Genomic DNA, 23,824 nt, shown 5'->3' with positions numbered 1-23,824 from the left:
CATCATAAAACACTTCTCACGGCTTAATGAAAGGTTTTCTTCTTTACATCTAATAAGATTTTTTTTCCAAAATTTCAATAACTTCTTTAAAAGTATCTCCATATGCAGTGAAGTCATCCATGTAAACTTCCACACAATCACGAATTAGATTAGAAAAGATACCTAAAACTACTTTCTGAAATGTGGCAGGCACATTGCATAATCCAAAGGGACGTACCCTATAGGCATATGTTCCCCAAGGACATGTGAAAGTAGTTTTATATTGATATTCTAGTGTTAGCTAGATTTGGTTATATCCACTAAAACCATCTAGAAATGAAAGATATTTCTTCCCTGCTAAGGTATCTAATACTTGATCTATAAAAGGTAGTGGAAAATGACCTTTCAAAGTAGTGTTTTCTAATTCCCTATAGTCAATACAAACTCTCCATTTCCCATTTTTATTTGGAACAATAACTAAAGGTGACACCCATTAACTATATGATATTAGATAAATGAAATTCATGTTAACTAACTTTTGTAATTCCTCAAAAATTTCTCTCATATTAGGGTTCATTCTTCTCTAAGGTTGTCTATCTGGTTTGGCATTTTCCTAGATATAAATATGATGCATACAAATTTTAGGATCAATCCCTTTAATATTAGTATACTCCCATGCATAAGTAGAATAGTTTTTTTGCAGCATTTTTATCAATTTCCTCTCTTGAAATTCTTCCAAGTTATTATTAATATTCAATGCTTTTCCTGGAAAAATTTCTATTTGAGAATTCCCAAACTTTTCCATAGAATGTAAAGCCATTTGGTGAGATTATAGATATTTAATATTTCATTACTCTCGAAAACTTTGTTCTTTTCACAATATGAAGAAGAATCATTATTATCCATTAAATTTATCAATTGATCTTCCTCATCTAATTGTGAGAGAGTATCTATTGGTTGCATATCAACAAAGTATTCATTTTCATCATCTATCCAAATTTCACTTTCTACTTTATTGTTTTTGTAGGTGGATACAATGTGAATTTATTCATGGAGTTTCCATCATAAATATACATGTCACCAGATCTACAACTTATAAATGCATCAGCTGTAACTAGAAAAGTCCTACCAAGGATCAATGGATGGCCTCCTAAATTATTCTTTGGGGTTAAGATCATGAAATCAACATGATATTCCCAAGAATATAAGGAAACAAACACATCTTCCAATATACCATCTAGTTTGATAGAAGATCTATTTGCTAATTGTAAAAATGTAGGGGTATATTGAAGATTAGGAAGTTTAATTGCTCCATCGTATGTTTACTCATAATGTTGATGGTTGCTCCTAGATCAATCAAAGCGTTTGGAATCTCAATACCATTTATATGAAATTTTATAATAGGGAACTTAGATCTATATCTTTTTGAATAATTGGTTTCCCCATCATAATATCAACAATTTTCCCTACCAATTGGATCTTTTTAACATCTTTACTTTTTCTTCCTGGTTTTTTAATGCATATCTACTTAATAGTTTTTTAAAATATTGGTATTTCCTTTATAGCTTTAAGTAAAGGAATTTTGATGAAAATATTTTTAAGTTCATTTAGCATATTGTAATCTAGTAAAACAATTTTCCTTTCTATTCCGTTATAAATTTTGAGCCTTTCAGGAAAAGGTGGATCCTGTAAGGAAATAGAAGGTTATTCTACTAGAGAAACTATAGAAGTTTTTTTTTTCTCATCCTTTGATTGTACAAGAACATCTTCCTTTATAGGAGAATTTTCTTGATTAATAATTGCATATTTTGCTTGAATTCATCCTCGTTAAATTTTTGAATAGAAAATGTTGGTGACTTCATTTTCAAAACCCTATTAGATCTATGCTAAAAATCATTTATACCTAATGGGGTTATCATACAAGCTTGAAAATTTTGTCCTTCAACATTATAAACAATTTGTTTATTCTTATTATTTGGATTCGGGGGTGGTTGAGCGGGTGGTTGATTGGATTTTTGAGGAAATGGTAATGAAAGTCATTGATTTGGATTTTGGAATTGAGGAAATTGACTTTGATGACGAGGATAATAATGTGGTGGAAAGGAATAAGGTTGTTGGAATTGAGGATATTAAAGATTTCTTCCATAAGAGTTTTTTCAACCTGATGCCCAAGATGGATTTTGAGGCTGCGAGGACCAAGGTTGGCAACGCATAGGTGCATTCTAGTTATTTTGTGGTTGTGCATATGATTGAGTATTGAAACCTTGAGTCATATTTGGTTGTTGATTTTTCCATGGCCTTTTAGAAATAAAACAAAGTGATTCAGCTTGGCTTGTTCCAACCTCATCTTGAAAAACAACTTTAAGACCAGGTATTGAGGGGAATTCCTTTGTATTATGATTTTCAACACATATGACACAAATTTATATACTATCAAGGGGACATTCTCTCAAGGCATGTTTTTTCCTACATCTGGGACATAAAATAGATAATGCAACATTCTCAACTTTTTTCTTGTTTTGTATCTTAAGAGTATCTAGTTGCTCACTAAGACTCCCAAGGATATTTGTTTTCAAATTATCAAGAAAATTATATATTTCAGCTCTACCTACTATTCCATTTGCAGATTTACTAATTCTGGACATAGCAAGGTTTCTTGTCATTTTACCAGTTCTAGCCTTGCCCCTTGAAATATGTTTACGCAAATCATAGATTTCACCAAATCAAAGTTGAGAAACATATCCTTTTCCCATTAAGTTGATAAGTTCAATCCATTCATCTCTTATGGATTTAAGCAAAAGAGTTGTTAATGTTTCATCATCTAATTCATGCATCCTAGCCCTTTTAACATTATAAGAAAATATTTCGACTAGGTATTCAATACTTTCATCCTCTTTTTGCATCATATTAAAGACTTCATCCTTAAGGTTATGGGGCATGCAATAATCCTTGTATTTTTCTCAGAATGCATTTTTCATTTCTTCCTATGTTCTAATATTATGTTTTCCTAGTCCCATGAACCATTTAAGTGCTCCATATTGAAGAGTAGCTAGAAATAGTTTAAATTTCTGAGTATCAAGAAAGTAATCATAAGATATACACAAGACTTCAAACTCAAAAAGAAATATTTCTAGTTCCTCATTTCTTAAACCATTGAAATTAAGGAGGATAGATGGTGAAACGTATTTCATTATGGTTGTGGTATCTTCATCAAAAATGGGAAATCCATAAGGATATGGTTCTCCTCCACCACCTTGCCCTCCACCGCCTCTTCTATTTCCTCCTCTGCCTCTTCCACCTCCAACCTAAGTTCACCATTTACATTATGTACTTCCCCTTCTCCTTCCCCTGCCATTGTAGGTTCCTCAGAGGTAATATAAGGTTCTATAATAGGGTTATCTATATCTTCTTCTAGTTCCCCTGCTAATGGTATATTAAAATAAGTTTCCTCATCTTCTTCGCTAGGAACCTCTAATTATTCTCCTAAAAATTGTTCTCCTATCAAAGAGATAAAGATTACTCCTTCTATTGGGGATGTAGGTTCTTCAACTACAACTTTAGTAGAAGAAGTTGGTGAATCTCTTGGTTGGATTTCAGACCTATGCACCTCAAGGAATTTATATCTACCTAAAAATGATGGGCTGCAAGTGTTAGTGTATGGTGTGGCACTGCGAAGTCTAGTGGGGGTGAGTGGTGATGTTGGAATTGAAATTCTACCTCTACTCGCAAATCTACCCCTAGAATCCCTTTCTCTATGGATAAATTATTTTTATCATTTTTTAACTATGCATCTACAAAATCAAAGTTAAATGCGCCTAAAATGATATACAAACCAAGAATATAATCCTATATACACTTCCCTGGTGACACCGCCAACATGCTGGGTAATTTAATTGACCTTAAATTACTTCATTAATTGTTAAGCAAGGTTCGTGTACATATGAAGTGTATGTGCACCATATATGCTAGAAATTCTATCTTTGGATGAAATTGATCTAAGTATAGACGAATTTTAAATGATATTAAAGAGTTGTCATGCACATGGTCTTTCCATTAAAGCTACATCAAAACCAAATGCCGAATTGTATTGAAAATTAATCTATAACTTGAAATCTCAATTTATTCTAATTGCAGAATTGAAAGTTTATTTCTAATTGCATAAAGGAAATATTAATGCTAAGTTGCATAAAATAGATCTTAATACTAATTAAAAAATTGAAAGTTTAACACTATATTGCAAAAGGAAATCTTAACACTATTTGCATAAAAGGAAACTTAACTCTAAGTTGCAGAAAATGAAACTTAACTCTAAGTTGCAGAAAAGGAAACTTAACTCTAAGTTGTAGAAAAGGAAATTCTAACTCTAAATTGCATAAAGAAATACTAACGCTAATTGTTTGCAGAAGGAAAGCAAATCGAATGAAAACGTAGCTTCAAGTGATTACTAATGTGAGCTACTAAGCTCTGAAAACCATCTATTCATCATCCACAAAATTTAACTGAATTAAAAGACTAGATTATTGAAATTAAATGCATTCTAGAAGTAAAGTTTTTTGGCATTTTCTTTTTATGAGCGCTCTGGAATTAAAACAACAAGTGATTAGAAAATAACTAAAATATAACTATTCTTATTAACGGAAATAAAAACTATATGAAATTGCGAATTGAATGCAAACTATCTATGAGAAATTGCAATGTAAATAGAAACTAACTATCCTTACAATTCTCAAGGGGGGCCTCCCATGAGTGTAATTTATCCACTGATCAAATCATTACTCAACCACGCATTGGAAAAGGGGAACATAGTATTATATTAATCTGCATAAGTTTTTTAAAACAAAGATTGCAAACACTAAAATAAACAATGACTAACTTTATTTTTGGTTTTTCCTTATGACTTTTATACAATTCTTCATCAAATTGATCTAAGAGTCCTATGCCGATAGGAAATTTAAACTAATCTTCCATCTAAGAAGTAAACTTAAGTCAAGAGTCTATCTCCTCATGATTTGCTATTGGAAGAGAAAATCATGAGCGATTCTTCTTGAACATGTCTTCACGATCGAACAAATATTCTCTATGCTTGCGTGATCTCCCTTGATCTCCTGTCGAACTTCGCTTGACTGCTGAAATATCATAGCTAAAGTTTGACCTTTTATTTGACTCATATTTTTTTCAATCTTTGGAACCTTTCAGGTCATGAAGATAGTTGGAAATCCTTGTGGGGAACATTTGTCATCTACAAGCACCTTTCACTTCCTCATTGGAGCATTGAAACCTGTCTAATCATGGTGATGGCTGCAAAATTCAATATTAGTTGTGAAATGAGCAAGATTTTGTAGTTGTAGAGATGTTTAAATTATAATTCAAAAAGAGAAAATAGATTCTAAAACATGGATGATTAGTACATTTTATATGCTTGAGTAAGTCTGGGATGACCTTGATTAGGTTAAAACTGCAACAATATGGTCACAAAAGGCAAAGGAAAGGGACAAAGGATAATGAAAAAGACAATAATTTTAGGCTTCAACACTAGCCAAGACTGGGCATCCTTATGCCACCCTTACTTAGCCAAAGGTGGGGGTTTTGGTTAGAGTTAGAAGTTATTTTAGGAAACCTCTTGGCATCCACGTTGTATAAACTTCTTACACATAAGATACCTAATCATAGCCATGCTTTTATTGGGGGAATGACTTGCTTCAGTTAGAAGGTTAGGGTAGGGAGTATTTCCTTAATCTTGAGGTTGTAGGTTATAAATTGCTTTTTTATTTGTTCAATCTTCCACTACAACTCTCTAGATATATTGAAAAGGAAAACCTCACACCCATGTAAAATAATAGGAGTGATGAGTCTCAAAAAGGAGTTTTTTTATCCCATATCCAAGGATTTGCTAACTAACACTTATTTTCTAGCCCGCAGTAAAATTTATAACCTCAAATTATCCTTTTATCAATGTTATAATGCCAAATGAGCTTATGATGGATGTTGTTTCCCAGATATTTGTATGAAGGAACTTCCTCCATGGAGTTGTTGTCATAAATGAAAGTATCATAGGTGATTGTTTTTTATTTAATTATCATGACTTTAGTAACTTTGTTGGTGTTAACAGTGATACCCATATTAGAGGATAAATATTGGAGGATTTTAAATTGATTTCCAAGATCACAATGGCTCCTTACCAAAAGAACAATATCATCAGCATAACCTTTATCTTCCAAACACTCTTGTAACTTATCAATGCATATGCCAAAAAGGGTAGGGGATAAGGGACACACTTTCTTGACTCTGATATTGCATTTTATTTCTTCCAATCAACCCTAAGTGGTTTTAAGCTTGACAATAAAATTCTCATGTAACCTTGTCACAACAACTCTGCACTCAAGAGGAACCATTATCTCCTCTAGCCTCTTCCATAGATTTGTTCTAGAAATAGTGTCAAAGTCTTTTCTAAAGTCAACAAAAAAATAGAATAGATCAGTTTTATTATTGCTACATTCCTCTGCAATTATCCTAAGAGTAACAAGATGATCTATGGCTGAATGATATCTCCTAAACCTAGCTTTGCCTTTAGCCTTTTTATCATTGCTTTCAAGCCAAAGGCTAATCTTCTTTTCCAAAATAAGCCCATATGATTGTACTAATGTGGCCAATCATAATGGCTATGTAATTGGAGAGAATTGTTTTATCTCCACTCTTAAATATTGGCGCAATCAAGCTCCTTGTCCAAGGTTTAAGGAAGTCTTGCTTCACTGCCAAATTAAAGAGCTTGTGTATGTCCGTATGAGAATAAGTTCTCCCATTTTTAAAATTTCAACTTGGTAGCCTTCAATGTCCTTAGATTTTCCATTAGCGATTTTCTTAACCCCAAACTCAATGTCTTCTAAATAAGAGATATCATCCTCTACATGAGGAATCAAAACAATGTCCACAATGTTAGGGAATTCATAAAGGTCATTAAGGTCAATATCCAAGTTCTTCAAGGGAATTAAATGATCTTCTATGGTCTTATGAATTAGAACATTCCTCCAAGCCCCCCTTAAATGAAGGTGGTTTTGGATGAAATTTGAGGAAACTTTAACAAGGCTTTTGTATTCTACGTTATTTAACTTGTTGATGATTGTGCTCTCATTGGGAAAAATTCTTGGGTTTGTAAGATGAATATTTCCTTTAATTTTGAGATTATAGGTTATAAAAGAATTTTGGATCTACTCTAGCTTTTTTTTAAATATTTAAACATACTAGATCCCCAAACTTTTCATCCACATAAAATAAAAGGAGTAACAATTTACAATTGTTTTCAAGCTTATAATACATTTTCCACCCTCTATTTGTCATGTTTTCAATGCTATGATTTCAATGAAGCTTGTGATGAATAATAATTCCAAAATATATGTATATAAATAATTCCCCAAATTATAATCAATTGTTTTATTGGATTTACTTATAATATTAATAGTCATACTTATATTAAAAAAGAAAACTTTGCTTCCAAAAATTCTTATAATAAAAACAATATCATTAAAATAAAGAAAAATTTTAATAATAACTATATTAACAAGAATATTTATATAATTAATTTAAATTACGTATTCTTATATCAATATCAATTCCTTTAGTTTTCAACTTACACCAAAATCTTAAAATATATCAATAGCGAATCAGAACTTTTATATAATTAGCATGTTTTCAAAATTGATTACGCCGTAAGGCGTTCCCTCTGAAATGAACTCCCCTCTATGCCCACCTGTCATCCTCGTACGCCATAGGATCCTATGTTAGACGATTGCAACAGTTTCAACCGTTCGATCAGGATGGTTACAAAATGGTTACAAATTGGTTACAAATTCGTTCGGGAAATGGTTTGCGCATTGGTCAGCATAACCGATTACAGCGTGGTATCTCATTACTTTTGGCATCGCAGTGTCCACAGAGCGCAGGGGGAGAGCACTGGCTGCAGAGTGTAGGAGGCATAACCGATTACAGTGTGGTATCTCATTACTTTGGCATCGCAGTGTCCACAGAGCGTAGGAGGAGAGCAGTGGCCACAGAGCGCAGGAGCCCAAAGCCTCACGTAGATATCTTTCTCGGCGCAGGAATGGGCCATCTCATCCCTGTCGCAGAACTCACCAGGCACCTCTTTGGAACCCATGGACTCTCCGTTATCTTGATCACCTGCAAATGGATGTTCTCCCCTCGCCTAATGGATCCTTATTCCAAGAACATGGCCTCCTCGGGTCTCGACATCAATTTCATCGAGCTGCCAGAGGAGGAGATGGAAGGCGCACAACATATGAAAACCGGAACTTACTTAGCTAAGATTTTTGAAAAATCCAAAGGAGCAATGGAAAATGCTCTCAGATCCCTCCTCCACTCTGCCTCTCCTATCTCTGATTTCATCACTAATCTTTTTTGCTACACTATGTTTGATGTGACCGTCGAGCTCCACATACCGACATACGTATTCTTCACTGCCTCTGCGTCTGTGCTTTCAGTCCTGTTATCTCTTCCAAAGCTCGTCTCGGAGATTCCAATTTCGTTTAAAGACATGGATTTGCCAATGGATGTACTGGGCACTCTTCCAATCCCTGGCAGAGATATGCTGACTCCCCTTTAGGACAGGTTCGATGAAGCCCTTTACTGGTTCTACGGCCATTCCTCGCGTCTTCGGGAAGTGACGGGAATTTTGATCAACACCTTTGAGGAACTGGAGCCTCAAGCTATCAAAGCTCTGGTGGCAGGAACGATATGTAATCCAATGGATATTGATCGAATGCCCCGCTTTTATCTAGTTGGGCCGCTCATGTCATCATTGCCACTTGAATGCAATGACAAACCTATCGAAGATGGAGGGGCGGATTGCATTGAGTGGTTAGATAAGCAGCCGCCTTCATTGGTTCTATTCATTTTCTTTGGAAGCGGAACCGGTCTCCCAAGGGCTCAGGTGATTGAAATCGCCTTCGGATTGGAAGCAAGTGACCATTGCTTCTTGTGGGTGCTGCGCAGTCCGTCGAGTAGCTTTCTGTCTATTGAGGAAATAGAGATTTCTCAACTCTTACCGGAGGGATTCGAGAGCCGAACCCAGGACCGAGGACTTGTTGTTGCTTCATGGGCGCCTCAGGTTCATGTTCTCTCTCACCCATCCACCAGCAGTTTCCTTTTTCATTGCGATTGGAATTCTACACTGGAGAGCATCTCACATGGAGTGCCCACGATCTGTTGGCCTCTTTTTACGGAACAGAGGATGAACAACCTTCTACTGGTTGATGAGTTTAAAGTGGGGATCCCAGCAAAGATGGAAAGCGATGATTTTGTAAAGAGAGGAGAAGTGGAGAGAGTTGTTAGGGAGTTGATGGAAGGAGAAGGCACGATGAGGGTAAGGGCGAGAGTGAAAGAATTAAAGGAGGCCACCATGAGTGTGTTGAAAGAAGGGGGTTCTTTGTACAAAGCCATGGTCGCTGCAGTGTCTAAGTGGGAAATGAACGCAGCAAACTTAGGAGCCACAACAACCAAAACATGACTTCCATTCGGGACGAACAACCTCTAGATAGGAATTCTGTATGTCGATGGTTATGATCAATTCAAATTTTACACCCCTTGCCTTTCATATTATGGCTGTTTTAAAAATTGGAAATGAAGGGAAAAAAAGATGAGAATTGTGTAAAATGTTTCATGCCACCACATAAAGGCCACTGACGGAGCGAGCCGTGAACCCATGGCAAATCAGTGGTGTTATGCTATTTTTTCTATGTTTTCATATTTCATAATATGACTAGCTTTCCATTTTTAAATGATAGTTTGTCACGAATATATATTTTGGCTTATCAATGTACTCATCATTCCCCATTTGTTTTAAAACAAGCATTTTTCAATATCTTTTCTATTGCAATTTTTCAAGATTTTTTCAATATCTTTGCTGCTGCAATTTTTGGGATTGTGGATGATTTAAACCTATGCCCATAGTTTCCAAATGGATTCAAAAATTGGAGTGAAGTTGATATCTCTGGTTTGTATCACCATTATCCTTACCTAACTGCTCAGATTTTGCATTACTAATATTGTGATTGGGAGGGAGATCACACATACTCAAGGATCTATCACATATGGCAATTGTATCACCTTCGTCCTCTAGATTTGGGGGCATTCCAATTGTCAACAGAACTTTGATACATCAGAATTTTGGATACCCTTTCTTCATTTGCTATGTCAAGCTTTATGAACTTGTTTGAATGCAAACCCCAAAGAATATGTGCACCCGTAATTTATCCACTGGTCAAACCAATGCCTCGAATATACTGACTGTTAAATAGCGATTTGTCCCATGCCTGGGATCGATGCTTGTGTTACTATGCCTTCGCCCTCAAGGCCACCTCAACGTCCCGTGCTTATGCCAATCAGTAAACTTGCCTCTTTCCGGGTGTGAGGATGCGTTCCAGCTGTGGGATCAGAGTATGCAACCTATGTCTATCCCAATGCTCCCTATCTCTTGTTTTGTGCTTCACCTCCATGAATTCCTTGTCCTCATACCCCGCGCGATGGTTCTCTTTTCTCGATCTATAGTTGGGCAATATACCACCCTAATTGTTGGCAGCCACCTTGTGATTCCTCTGCCAGATGTGATCTCTGTGGAAAATTTATAGCATTTGCAATACTAGTCCCAAGATGATATGAGACCTATAATAACACAAGAATTTGTTCCCAGAAACAATCCCCATGAAACCCCTTTCCCAAAGAAGATTAAAATTGCACCAGCAGTGGGTTGCGGGTTGCTGGCAAGGGTGAGATTGGCTCCGATTGCGTGTTGCTGGCTAGGGTGAGACTGGTTCTCCTCGAATCTAGTGAGAGGATCTCGCCTGAAATTCTCAGAGACGAAAATCTCTCCTAAGCTCTGGATCAAAATCACCAGAGAAAAATTCAAAATTCTTCCCATTCTCTTCTTAATTTCCTTCCTCCTTTTAAAGCCCTTGCACTCCTTCCTCATTTTAAAGCCCTTGAAAACTTCTGGCAAATACCAGGGCGTTTAGTTCCTTTGGGCGAATACCATATGCTGTCTATTTATTTATTTATTTATTTATTTGTTATCAGTTGGGGATATTAAATAATTCAGAGCTGCCAATAGTTCTCAGGGGACCTAGGCTACAATCTATCACATGAAGTCTGTCAATAAATACCCCTTATAATGATGTTGGTCATAAAAAAATGGTGGCCCATCAAAACATAGTATCCTCAAAACTATCCTCTTCTAGATTTGTGGTACTTTCTTCAATGGAACCAGCAACAAAACTATCTTTAAATTTAGGGTTGTCCTGAAAATGCTCTTCATTGTTGGTATCACTATCTTCAAGGAGTGGAATAGGATATTTTTCTATAACTACATCTTTGTCATAATCAGTCCTCCTTTTGTAGGGTTGACAATAAGTCCTGGCACCATTGTGAATGTGTTGATTATCCACCATGGCAACTCCATTGTTAAAAGGTACAAATTGTATTTATTATAAAATTTAAATTTTCATGGTGGAAATTGTATGAGTGAAAGATAGCCCCTCAAGATTTGCATGAATTGTTTTTTTTTTTGGACATTGAGAATATCCCTCGATACCAAATAAGCCTTTTCCAAAAAATTATAAGAAGCCTCTAAATTTCAATGGTGATTCTTTTGTGATGTTCTACATGTCTTAGCATTTATGAGTTCTATTTCAAAATTGAAGGGAAGACATGAAGATGCCATCATAAAATTATTCCTTGACATTTATGAGGTCTATTTCAAAATTTAAGGAAAGACATGAAGATACCATCATAAAATTATTTCTTCTTTGTTTGGAGTACAAGCAGAAAGATGGGTTCAAGCACTTATGCATCTTGAAGAGCATATCTTCTATGATAGCTCTCATTGAATGTTTTCTCAAATGTTGGGGCCCGGAAATGCATATTTTGGAGACACCCACCAACACTTATTAGCAGGCTTAGAAAAGGAAGGTCTTCTTGCTCACCTTGAAGGAGACTAGTGGAAAACCTCCTTGTGATAAATCTACTACTCGAAGGATAACATAGGCCCAAAATTGGGACTGAACAATGTTGTTTGCTCTAGGGATAAATATTCTACAAGAAACTATCCCTCACCATCTTGAAGATAATAATGTGCCAGATCCAGGAGGTTCATCATGCAATCTCTATGAGTTCATTGTATTCAACTTAATGAAAGGCCCCTTTGTTTTTCCTAATGAGCACCCGTTTTATGATGCAGGCAGAGAACATGGACATGTTGCAGATTTGGAAAGGGCTTCAAAATTGAACAAAATAATGAAGGCTATTGGGGATGTAGTTTAATGACATCCCTAACTCACATTAAACAAGTCATCCCTAACCAATTCATTCATAACAACTTATCTTAAACCTATATTATTATTTAAATAATATTAATATTATATAAAATAATTGTCATTTTAATCGATAAATATATTAATTAATTTTTAGATTATTATATCTTTTACCTAACTCACATTGAATAGGTCAACCCTAATAATATTATTTTATTTATATGAAATAATTAATTATTACATATTGACTATTTTCTAACTAAATAATTGTTATTTTAATAAACTTCTTATCACTTAATAATTCTTCGCCAACAACTATTTTTGAACAGCTTACCCTGAACATTGATGCATCCCTACTATTTATTCTCTCAGATTCATTGGTTTCTCACCTTGTCCTAAGGATGAACAACATTAGTTGGTTCGAAACTTCGACCCAATCCTTACATGTGATTAATCCGAAAGACTATTCTCTACATCATGGATCACAAAAGTCTTAGTTCCTCATTATTATTTATAATATTTATTTATATATAAGAAAATATTATTTAGCAAAATGGTCCATTACTTTTAATAAATTTAAAAAATTAAATTCGTGCATGTGGCTCCCCACCCACCAATTTTCCGGGGATTTGAGATTATTCCAATTATAATAAATTCCTCCATAATAAATTGGTCATTATTATTTATAACATTCATTTATAATTTCTCATTACTATTTTTTACACCGTAAGGCATTCCCTCTGAAATGAACTCCCCTCTCTGCCCACCTGTCATCCTCATACGCCATAGGATCCTAAGTTAGACAATTGCAAAAGTTTCAACCGTTCGATCAGGATGGTTACAAAATGGTTACAAATTCATTTGGGAAATGATTTGCACACTGGTCAGCATAACCAATTACAGTGTGGTATCTCATTACTTTTGGCATCGCAGTGTCTGCAGAGCGCAGGAGGAGGGCAGTTGCTTCAGAGCATAAGAGGCATAACCGATTACAGCGTGGTATCTCATTAATTTTGGCATCGTAGTGTTTGCAGAGCGCAGGAGGAGAGCAGTGGCTGCAGAGTCTAGGAGGAAAACTGGAGTTGTAACGCCCGACGAGTACAACGACGCAATTTTCTGGGTGTACATTTCAGACATTGGCGTTTCTGTTTCTTCCAATGTTTCGATTTCTTCCAATGCGTTTCAAGCCAGAGCTATGGTTAATTGTAGAGGAAGAGTTTTTAACATGCAGTAAAAAGCTAGAGTTTGAATGAGATTTATAGTTTATTTCTATAAATTCTGTGCAATATCATCCCATTGATTTAGTATGTATTATGAGTTGTTTACCATTTTCATTTGAAGCTGAGATCAGATGAATAAAAAAACATTAAGAAACATCTAACATGGTCCGAGAGAATGTGAATATACTATAATGCCTTCACGACATATGTATCTCTCATACCGAACCAGAGAAGCCAAAGTTTTGGGTAGCTTATACCTGTGGAATGGAAAAGCTGGTAATGGTAATGCGATAGATAATATCAGATTTGAAGAGACCAAAAGAATATGTGGGCAAACATTCAAGGATGGGGAATTCATACTGAATACCAGTACTATATTTACGCATCCATGATTGATTCCTATATCATCAAAACAGATAAGGGAACAAAAAATCCTTCACTACATTCCTCAATCCACCAGTCTTGCTCTCATCAACAAGCTGATCATTCATAGTCACTTCATCAAACGCTGTTGGCTTCTCCAGATCTTCAGTATTCATTTTATGCTCACTTACTATTTCCATTACACTGTAACAAGCTCTTCTAATGATAATAACCTATGGGTGGAAACTCTGCTCGACATCAGATATAACTATTTTACGAGTCACAACACTAGATTTAATTATTTCAGTTCCACTACATTTTTAGATGCAATTGGAAAAACAAATTGTTTACTAAACTATTCAGATTCCTCGACAAAGTACTATTTTAGTTACAATATAAGTTTCGAAGTATAACTAGAAAAACAAATTTTTCACTAAACCATTCAAATGCCTCACAAAATACTCGATATTTAGAATAACATGGAGAAAATAAAATTATATATAAAAATTTGTGTAAACAAGATATTATTAGAATTAGGTATATCTCAGGCATAAACAAAGGGCAAAGATGAAACAGAAGCAGGTGTAATCATTATTAGTCCCTGCATTTTAGAACTGGATTATTTTATTGCAAGCTGACTGTTTCCATTACAAGTTTGATGAACTCTTGTTAGAAGTTTCAACTGTCATTAATTGGGACATACAAACACCAGCAGACTCAAGCCAACGAGTTCAAAGACAAATAGGGTTTTTTTAGTTACATTGCATTCATTTTTAATCGAAATGCTTGTTTTCATAAATTTTTGGGATACATGCATTACTTTCTATAATTTTTTAGGTGCAGGAAGGGGAAATTATTTGTTTCTCAATATTTTCATTAAAATAATTAGTGATAGTTTTTAATAATGTATTAACGATGATATAAAGTAAACTCCATACTGGAATAATATCCTAGAGAAGATCCTACAAAACTAGAGAAGACCCATTTGTGTAAGTCTAATCAAATTACTCAAATTATCAATTTTTTTTGGAAGCATGCAATTAGAACGAATGCATTCCATTTCAAACTCTGAGAGAAGGAGAAGTTCATAATAACAATGTACATAAAACAAAAAATGATAATATGCACAGTTAAATATTGGTTCAGACAACCGATGGAATGCAATTCATGGAATTTACAAATGAACAGATGCAATGGAATTCATGGAATTTACAAACGAACATATGCTGCAAAATAAAATGAGATGAGATAATAATATTTACATTGCTATGCATTTAAACTTAAATTTCCACCCCCGACCTACCAAGTACTGTCCATGTTTTAGCTTTTTCATCTCATGGCTTAAATTGGATTAAGTTTTAAAATGTTACTTTAATTAATATTTTTCAATATAAATTTCTCATTTATTTAAAAAAATTAAATATTTGCATTCTTCAATTTATGCCTTATGGCGTTTCCTTTGCAACATCTAGTGCAAATGCTAGTTTATATAGTATTCAATCATTTCGATACTACTCAAGGTTTAAGTCAACAAAATCGTCAAATGAGTCATGGCAATGTTGAAATCCAAAAGGTGGCATTCCTTTTATAAATTGAACAGTTTTACAGAGAAATGATCCAATTTTGGCGTAAAACTGAATCCAATTTTGGAAACATTAATTTATACAATCATTAAGTTAATCGGACTTAAAGTGTCAACCATATTATAAGGTGGACAGCCTTAGAGAGGAAGAAGTGATGGTTTAAAATAGTTAATTCCTATGGACAAGGTGAACAACATTACAAACTATTGGAATTTTTTATTATATAATATGGTGATCAACAAATTGGAAATTTAATAGTTTTATGAGATCATATCAATTAAATTATATAATATGGTGATTAACAAATTGAAAATTTAATAGTTTTATAAGATCATGGTTGATGAATGTTTATATAAAAACTAAGTATTTTGAATTTAATCATAATTTCTTAATACTTTTATGTGATTATATCGATTAAATAGCTGATGAATAATTATAAAATATAATTATTTTAATGAATTTAATTATAACATTTTATTAATAGTCATAATAACCCAAAAAAAAACTACGTTATTGTTTTTTTATATTATTTTTTCCTAGTTCTAATGTGAAATATCACATTATCAATTTATTAGTTAATATAGTTAAATAAATATTATTTAATATTGCATAAAAAGTAATAGAGATGTAACACAATAGTCAATAATTGGTATTTATAAAATTTATTTAAGTTAGCTTTTTTTTATGAGGTTTTGTACTATAAGGTGTGTTTAAGAATTTCATTCAAAAGAGGCCATTTCACTACAATGCATTGAGATGGTTTGGAAAGATTTAAATCTACCATTTTATCATATTTCAATTTGTAAAGAGATTTTTTTTTTTGAAAGAAAATGTGTTTATAGAAGAAAGGACTCAACACTTTACAAAGCATATAGTTGATTTTTGTAGCTCATTAGTAGGTATAGTGTTTTCATCATATGTTGAATGTAGATTTGTTCTTTTTATATGATGAAATCTAGACCCTTAATGTTAACTTCAAGTGTGAAGCAATTAATGATGATATGTACATGAAAATATTTTACAAATTATTATTACTCGATCAACAAAGAGTTGTATTAATGTATGTTTTAAAATTTCTATAATAAAACATATATGTCACTTTTAAACAATAATTTTTTATTATGATTAAATCTTTTATCTTATACACTTTCTTTTTACCTCATTATTGTTAAATAAATATTCTTAGTTGTAAAAATAAAAGATAATGATTGATGTAGGAACATCTGTGGCCTAAATCAATTTGCATGGAATTTTTTTAGTTAATATAGAGGATCAAGTAAGAATTTTATTATAGTATAATGACTCCACCTTGTTGTTATAGTGTTGCAACTATGTCATTGCTTTTATAGTGCTACAACTCCGCCATTGCTGTTACAATGTTGCCACTCTACCATTGATGCTCCAGTGTGGAAGAAACCCCACCATTGTTTTTACAGTGTTGTGGTTTTGCCATTATTTTATAGTGTTTTGAATCTATCATGGTTGTTACAATGTTATGACTCTGCCATTGCTATTGAAATGCTATGACCCTTCCTTGTTATTATAATGTTATGATGCCATCATTGTTGTTACAATGTTGTGGCTCTATCATTGCTATTATAATTTTTCAACTCTGTCATTGCTACTATAGTGTAGTAACATTGTTGAAACACTGTGGATAATGGCTTATTATGATTCCATGTGTCTTATAGAACTTTGTGGCACATTGGTGGGCCACCTATCTAAGCAAATAATGATGGGATTGGGAAAAAAATGATGAAGTTGAACCACTACAATTGTCCAGCTTCCAAACTAACATTTAAGGGAAAGGATGTATATAGGATCAATGGAGAAGAAAATAAAAGGAAGAGGACAATGAAAGGATAGAGGAGATTGTGAAGTTGGAAAGGAATGAAGGAAAAAAAGAGAAAAAAAGAGAAGAATTTATTGTATTTGGTGGTGAGCAAACAATATGTATGTAGATTCATAGTGCATATTAGGAAAGTACACAAATTGTAAGAATTAAATTGATGCAAATATGAATAAGAAATGGAAAAATTGCTATTATCTCTTATCTTGTTTCATATAACTCTCAATTCCTCATTATTTTTGTTAGTATTTATACTCGGTTAGTGATAGCATACATGTAGTTGTGCACTCTATGGGGTTCCTTTAGTTGGTTGTGTAAAGGATTTTAGGGTCACTACATCAATGATTCACAATAATATTCTATTGATGATAGAAAATTTGATTTACATTATGAATGTTATGAAAATTTAATTCATATTCAATTATGAATAAATTTCCCACATTAAATAAAACACTCATTTTTTTGGATGATAATGAGATTGGAAGGGAATTTTCACAACGTTATACTTTTCATTTCACTTAATAGTCTCATACTGTGAAGAAGCCTAGTCATATTGCAACAATGGTGTGATATTGCTAGTTTTGCATGAACATCAACTACATGTATCACCAAGACTTTACCTAATTGACATGTCTTGAAAACCTAAACCAAGCATCTTCAACCATGCAACATGTCAGAGTACTCACTTCACCAAAGGTCATATTCCATCATCACCACATATATGCAAATTCAACGTAGCATGTAGCACTTACACATAAAACAAACAAACACTTCAATTCATAGAATATGTGTCACACACACACACGCTCAAATTGTCTCAACTTTACCTTTTTATTAAAATGGCATAGAATTTATAATATACAAAATGACATCTCGTGCCAAAACATGGAAGTATGGAATACAATACCCTATATAGAAAATGGATCTAATATAAAATGACATCTCATTCCCAAACATATAAGTATGGCATATGATTCCCTATATACAAAATGATTTTCATTGGTCACTCACTAACCACTTCCACCCTCAACAACATCATTTCATCTTGGAAGTTTATCTTTCTCCTTTTACTAGAAATAATAGCTTGAGTCTCTTACTTTTTTGGTGTGCTTCATCTCTCTAGGGATTGTACAAAGAAGCATCATTCTCATAATATTTTTTCCACAATGAATTATCTAATTTACATACTAATACTTTTCAATTCAAGACAAGAAAATTTGTTGTAGATGATACAATCAATAGCAAGGGTGTTTCCCTCCTTTCCAACCACAAACTATCTATTATACCTCCCTACAGTGGTTACAAGATTCAAAACATGGAATTTAAAGAAAAATGCCTAAAATAATTCCATCCATGATACAAAAAAAAAATCATCAACAAATAATATCATTGTGAATGTAGCAAGTAATGATGTACATTCACTGGTAGCTGGAGTGTAACATGCTCAAAGGAAACATATTTTGTTGCATCCAATCAAATTCCATCATGGTATTATGGCCAGGGGGGTGCATTAGGGCTATGTCGAGAAGCCATCGAGGATGAAATCATGGTAATGACAAGGAGTGATACTATTGGATGGCCTATGGATGTAACCTTTGTGGAGGTAAATTGGATCCCAAAAATCAGGAAAATGTGATGTTATTGAGGGACAAATAATGGGATATATATATGTGTGTGTGTGTGTGTGTACACACACACACACATATATATATATATATAGAGAGAGAGAGAGATAGACAGAGAGAGAGTAGATGATCATGAAAGTTACGAGAAACAAGAATTCAAGGGGATGACCAAGAGTTCGTTGCATATCCCTACAGGATGATACAAAAGAGGTTATTGTACAAAAATTCAAGCCATCCAAGAAGGGGAGGAATTGTTGAAATTATCATCCACCACTTCCTATATCTTTGCCTCATGCAAAGAAAAAACTCCATGTCATCTTACTAAAATGTTGTAGACATCACTAAAGTGCTTGGTTGGAAGTGAAGAAGAGGAATATGGTCATATTTACGCTAACGTACCTGAAAGACACTCCCCTCCATAAAAATCTATTTTCAATTAGCCTTCATTGACTCATAGGAAGTTTGTCCACAACTGGTACATCTAAGAGGTTCACATAAGCCTTCATGTCGCCTCTCTTAGTCAAAGAATGTTGCAGAAACTGATGGTTCAACCCCTCCTGCAACATTATCTTCTAGTCACTCATGGCATGGTGACACTACAAAAGTAACATGTTACCCCAAGGTGCAAGTTAGGAATTTATTATGGTCTAGGTTTTAATAATGTTATCCACTGTGAGAGGATGTGGGGAAAGGGGGTTAGACCTTTGTCTAGGTGAACAAGGACCTAATGTTGGGTAGACCCACAACCCACACCCTAGAATTCTACCATGTCAAATTAGTGGAGATGGAGTCCTATCTTGAACTTTTCCCATAATTTCCTCAAGAAATATAGAGGTACCTCCTTGTTATTACAAGGAGCTGTATCAAAAACGAAGAATTACCTACACATTCAATGATCTCAGAATGCTTAATAGGTGCACTAGTCCATATAAATGTGTTTCTTGTTAACTCATATCTATTGGTTGTTTCTAGGGTCAATGAAAAATGATATAAAATATTCTTTGGTAATGTTCAAGCCTCTAATTTGGTTTTTATTTAGATCACTTTTATAGTATTTATATAGTCTAGCTTTGCAATAAAAAATCTTAGTTAATAGGCCTTGGTCTTTAGAAATGGATGATATGATTAGATTTAACAAACTTGCTAGAGTCAATCATGAGGGATCTCTAGTGTTTTGGGGATCATGTATGAGTGCCTTCAAAGTAGTCAAGGATGCTTTCATTTTGACATTGAGATTTATTTATTCTAGGTTGGGGTTTAGTTTTTCTGAGTTGAGGTTTTGCAATGGGTTGTTTGGGTTCTCATTATGATCCATGGTAACCAAGTCTCTCGAACTTCAATAAGATGCTTGTTTCTAAAGCATCATTTATATTTTTTTCCAATTTCAAATCAAATTTCAATGACATTACAAAAATGCATCCTGTGATCCTAATTGAGGAAAAAAACGGTCAAAAACATATAAAAATTACGACATGAGAGGATCATGTGTGCATTCCTAATAATGCATGCACATTCCTAGGAATCTGTGCATATTCATGAGCCATTCCTACTTGATGCCCTAGCTTGTATCTTGGTTGATGGTTCAGGGCCTGTCGAGCCTTAATTCCCATGAACACGTGTGTGTTCCGAGGAATGTGCACATGTTCTTGTGGGTGCACATTCTTGATGGTCCCATTGCCACTTTTAGGGTCATCATTACCATGCGAATTCCATTCCTTTAAGTATTGAATTTCGTAATTAATTAGTTTTGCAAATGTCCAATTTTCCAAAAAATAATATACTTCTAATAAAAGATCTACAAAAATATAAAAAATGTTATAATATATAAGAAAATGAATATTAAAAAGTTAATACCTTATATAATTATCTTATTCACATAATTATTGCATTTAAATATATAATATATAACAAACATAAATTATTTAGTTTAAATAAATCATATTTACAATTTAATATAATTATTAAACATCATAAAAATACCAAATAAAAAGTTTAAAACCAAAAACAACCAAATATATATATATATCTTCTCCTCCATAGCAATTTTTTCATTTTTTTCCTTTTTAATTTCTATCACAAAAAGAATTTAACCACATTGATGTCAATTCCTAAAATCTCCATCACATTAATGTCAATTCTTAATTTCTTTTGATTTATAACTAAAAATTCAACAACATTAATGTCAATTTCTAATATTTTTCAATTGATATCACTATTAAAAGAATTGATATCAATATCAATTCTTAATCTTTTTATCTTATATATTATTAAAAATTTCAATGATATCTATCTCATTTTTTGATCCCTAATTCTTTTCTAACTTGCTATCATTGTTAAAAATACCAACCATGTCACTCTCAATGTTTATTCTTTTCAATTTATACCTAATCATGTAAATTATATTATTGTCAATTCCTTTTTTTAATACTTACTCCCAATTTATATGATATGGACATGTGAAACTATCAATGTCCATTCCTAATGCTTTACTTTTTGAACTTGTACCTGGCAAAAATATGTCCCAAAACAAATGACAATACTATAGTTAATAAGCTAATTCCAACCTAAATCATGGCCATGATAATAAAAGCTTAAAAACCTAATGGCCTCTTGAATTCTTTCATGAAAAAATAATAATAGATAAAAGTGAACCTTCTTTTATCTAAGTTACACGCAAATTTTTTTTGAGCTTTTGGGAATTGCGGGGAGTTCCGTTCCAGAAGAAAATATTCCATGAGTGTATAAACATAAACCCCACAAAGCATATCAACAATCCCTTCATCCAGTACAAGCAAATGGAATCTGAGTAAAGTATTTGACGCAAACATCAAAATAATACCTTAGAAATGCCACCAACAAAAGGCGTCACGAAATTGTATAGTTACAGTAATGGAAAAACACGGTCACGATCGTTCCCCATGATCTGGACGAGCTTTTTCATGTGGTTGTGATATCCTGAAGAGCAAGCAGATAAAGCGTTGAGATAGAAAATATGGTTAAATAAACATTATCAATATTGCATAAAGAGTAATAGAGATGTAACATAATAGTCCATCGTTGTAATTGACAGAAATTATTCAAGTTATCTTTTTATGAGGTTTTGTATTATAAAGCATGGAATAATTCCTTTGAAAAAGAGGCAATGTCACCGCAATGCAGGGAGATGGCATGCCAAGATTTAAATTTATCACTTTATCATATTTTGAATTTTTTTTTAAAGGAAAACATGTTTATAGAAGAAAGGATTCAACATTTTAAAAAGCATATAGTTGAATGTTATATATCATTAGTAGATATAGTGCTTTCACCATATATTGAATGTAGTTTTGTTTTTTTATATGATGAAATATAAATCCCTCAAGTTAATTTCAAGCGTTGAAACAATTAATGATGAAATGTAGATGAAAATATTTTACAAATTATTATTACTCGATCAACAAAGAGTTAGGTTAATGTATGTTTTAAAATTTATATAATAAAATATATATGTCACTTATAAACAATAATTTATGATTATGATTAAGTCTTATTCTATACGCTTTCTTTTTACCTTAGTGTTTTTAATTCCCTGTTCTTAGTTGTAAAAATAAGTGATAATGATTGATTTAGGAGCATCTTTGGCCTAAATCAATCTGCATGGACACATTTTAGTTAATATAGAGGATGAAGTAAGAATTTTGTTATACTGTCATGATTCCACCTTGTTGTTATAGTGTTGAAACTCTCTCATTGCTTTTATAGTGCTACAAATCCACCATTGTTGTTACAATGTTGCCACTCTGCCATTGTTGCTATAGTGTTGCAACTCCACCATTATTGTTACAATGTTGTGACTAAGTCATTATTTTTATAGTGTAGTGAATCCATCATTGTTGTTACAATGTTATGACTCTGCCATTTCTATTGCAGTGCTACAAATCTTCCTTGTGGTTTTAATGTCATGACTCCATCATTGTTGTTACAATGTTGTGACTCTATCTTCACTATTATAATTTTTCAACTATGTCATTGCTACTATAGTGTAGTAACATTGCTAAAACACTATGGATCGTGGCTTGCTATGATTCCATGTGTCTTATAGAACTTTGTGGCGAATTGGTGGGCCACCTATGTGAGGAAATAATGATGGGATTGGGAAACAAATGATGAATTTTTACTACTACAATTGTCCAGCTTCCAAACTAACATTTAAGAGTGAGGATGGATAAAGGATCAATGGAAAAGGAAAAAAAAAGGGATGAGGATAATCAAAGGATAGAGGAGATTATGAAGCTGGAAAGGAATGGAGGAACAAAGAGAAGACAAAAAAATTGATTTATTTGGTGGTGACCAAATAATATGTATGTAGAATCATAGTGCATAGTAGGAATGTACATATATTGTAAGAATAAATTGATCTGAATATGAATAAGAAATGGAAAAATTGCTATTATATATTGTCTTGTTTTAATAACTCTTAATTCCTCATTTTTTTTGCTAGTCTTTAAATTTGGTTAGTGATAGCATACAAGTAGTTTTCACTCGATGGGGTTCCTGTAGTTAGTTGTGTAAAGGATTTTAGGGTCACTGCATTTATGATTCACAATAATATTTTGTTAATGATGGAAAATTCGATTTAGATGATGAATGTTATGAAAATTTAATTCATATTCCATTACAAATAAATTTCCCGAGCTAAACACAATACTCATATTTTTGGATCGTAATGAGATTGGAAGGGAATTTCCACAAGCTTATACATTTCAATTCACTTAGTAGCCTCATACTATAGAAGAAGCCTGGTCATAGTGTAACACTAGTGTGATCTTCCTAGTTTTGCATGAATATCAACTACATGAATCACCAAGACTATACCTAATTGACATGTCTTGGAAACCGAAGCCAAGCATCT

At 33.2% G+C, this 23,824-nt stretch overlaps 1 protein-coding gene across 1 annotated transcript; it reads left to right on the top strand.

The window, feature by feature from the left end:
* The first annotated feature begins 7,801 nt into the window (after positions 1-7,801).
* On the top strand, positions 7,802-9,496 carry LOC149158525 (UDP-glycosyltransferase 72B1-like). Its single transcript, XM_089434020.1, has 2 exons — positions 7,802-8,542; positions 8,594-9,496. Exons 1-2 carry the CDS (start codon positions 7,802-7,804, stop codon positions 9,494-9,496), a joined length of 1,644 nt encoding a protein of 547 aa, XP_089290146.1.
* The last annotated feature ends 14,328 nt before the right edge of the window (positions 9,497-23,824 follow it).

This window comes from Pinus tabuliformis, chromosome 5_2 (genome assembly GCF_031772625.1).
Source record: "Pinus tabuliformis cultivar Carrire ecotype Pingquan chromosome 5_2, CPIR1, whole genome shotgun sequence".
Taxonomy (NCBI): domain Eukaryota; kingdom Viridiplantae; phylum Streptophyta; class Pinopsida; order Pinales; family Pinaceae; genus Pinus; species Pinus tabuliformis.
This window is presented reverse-complemented; position numbering and strand designations above follow the sequence as displayed.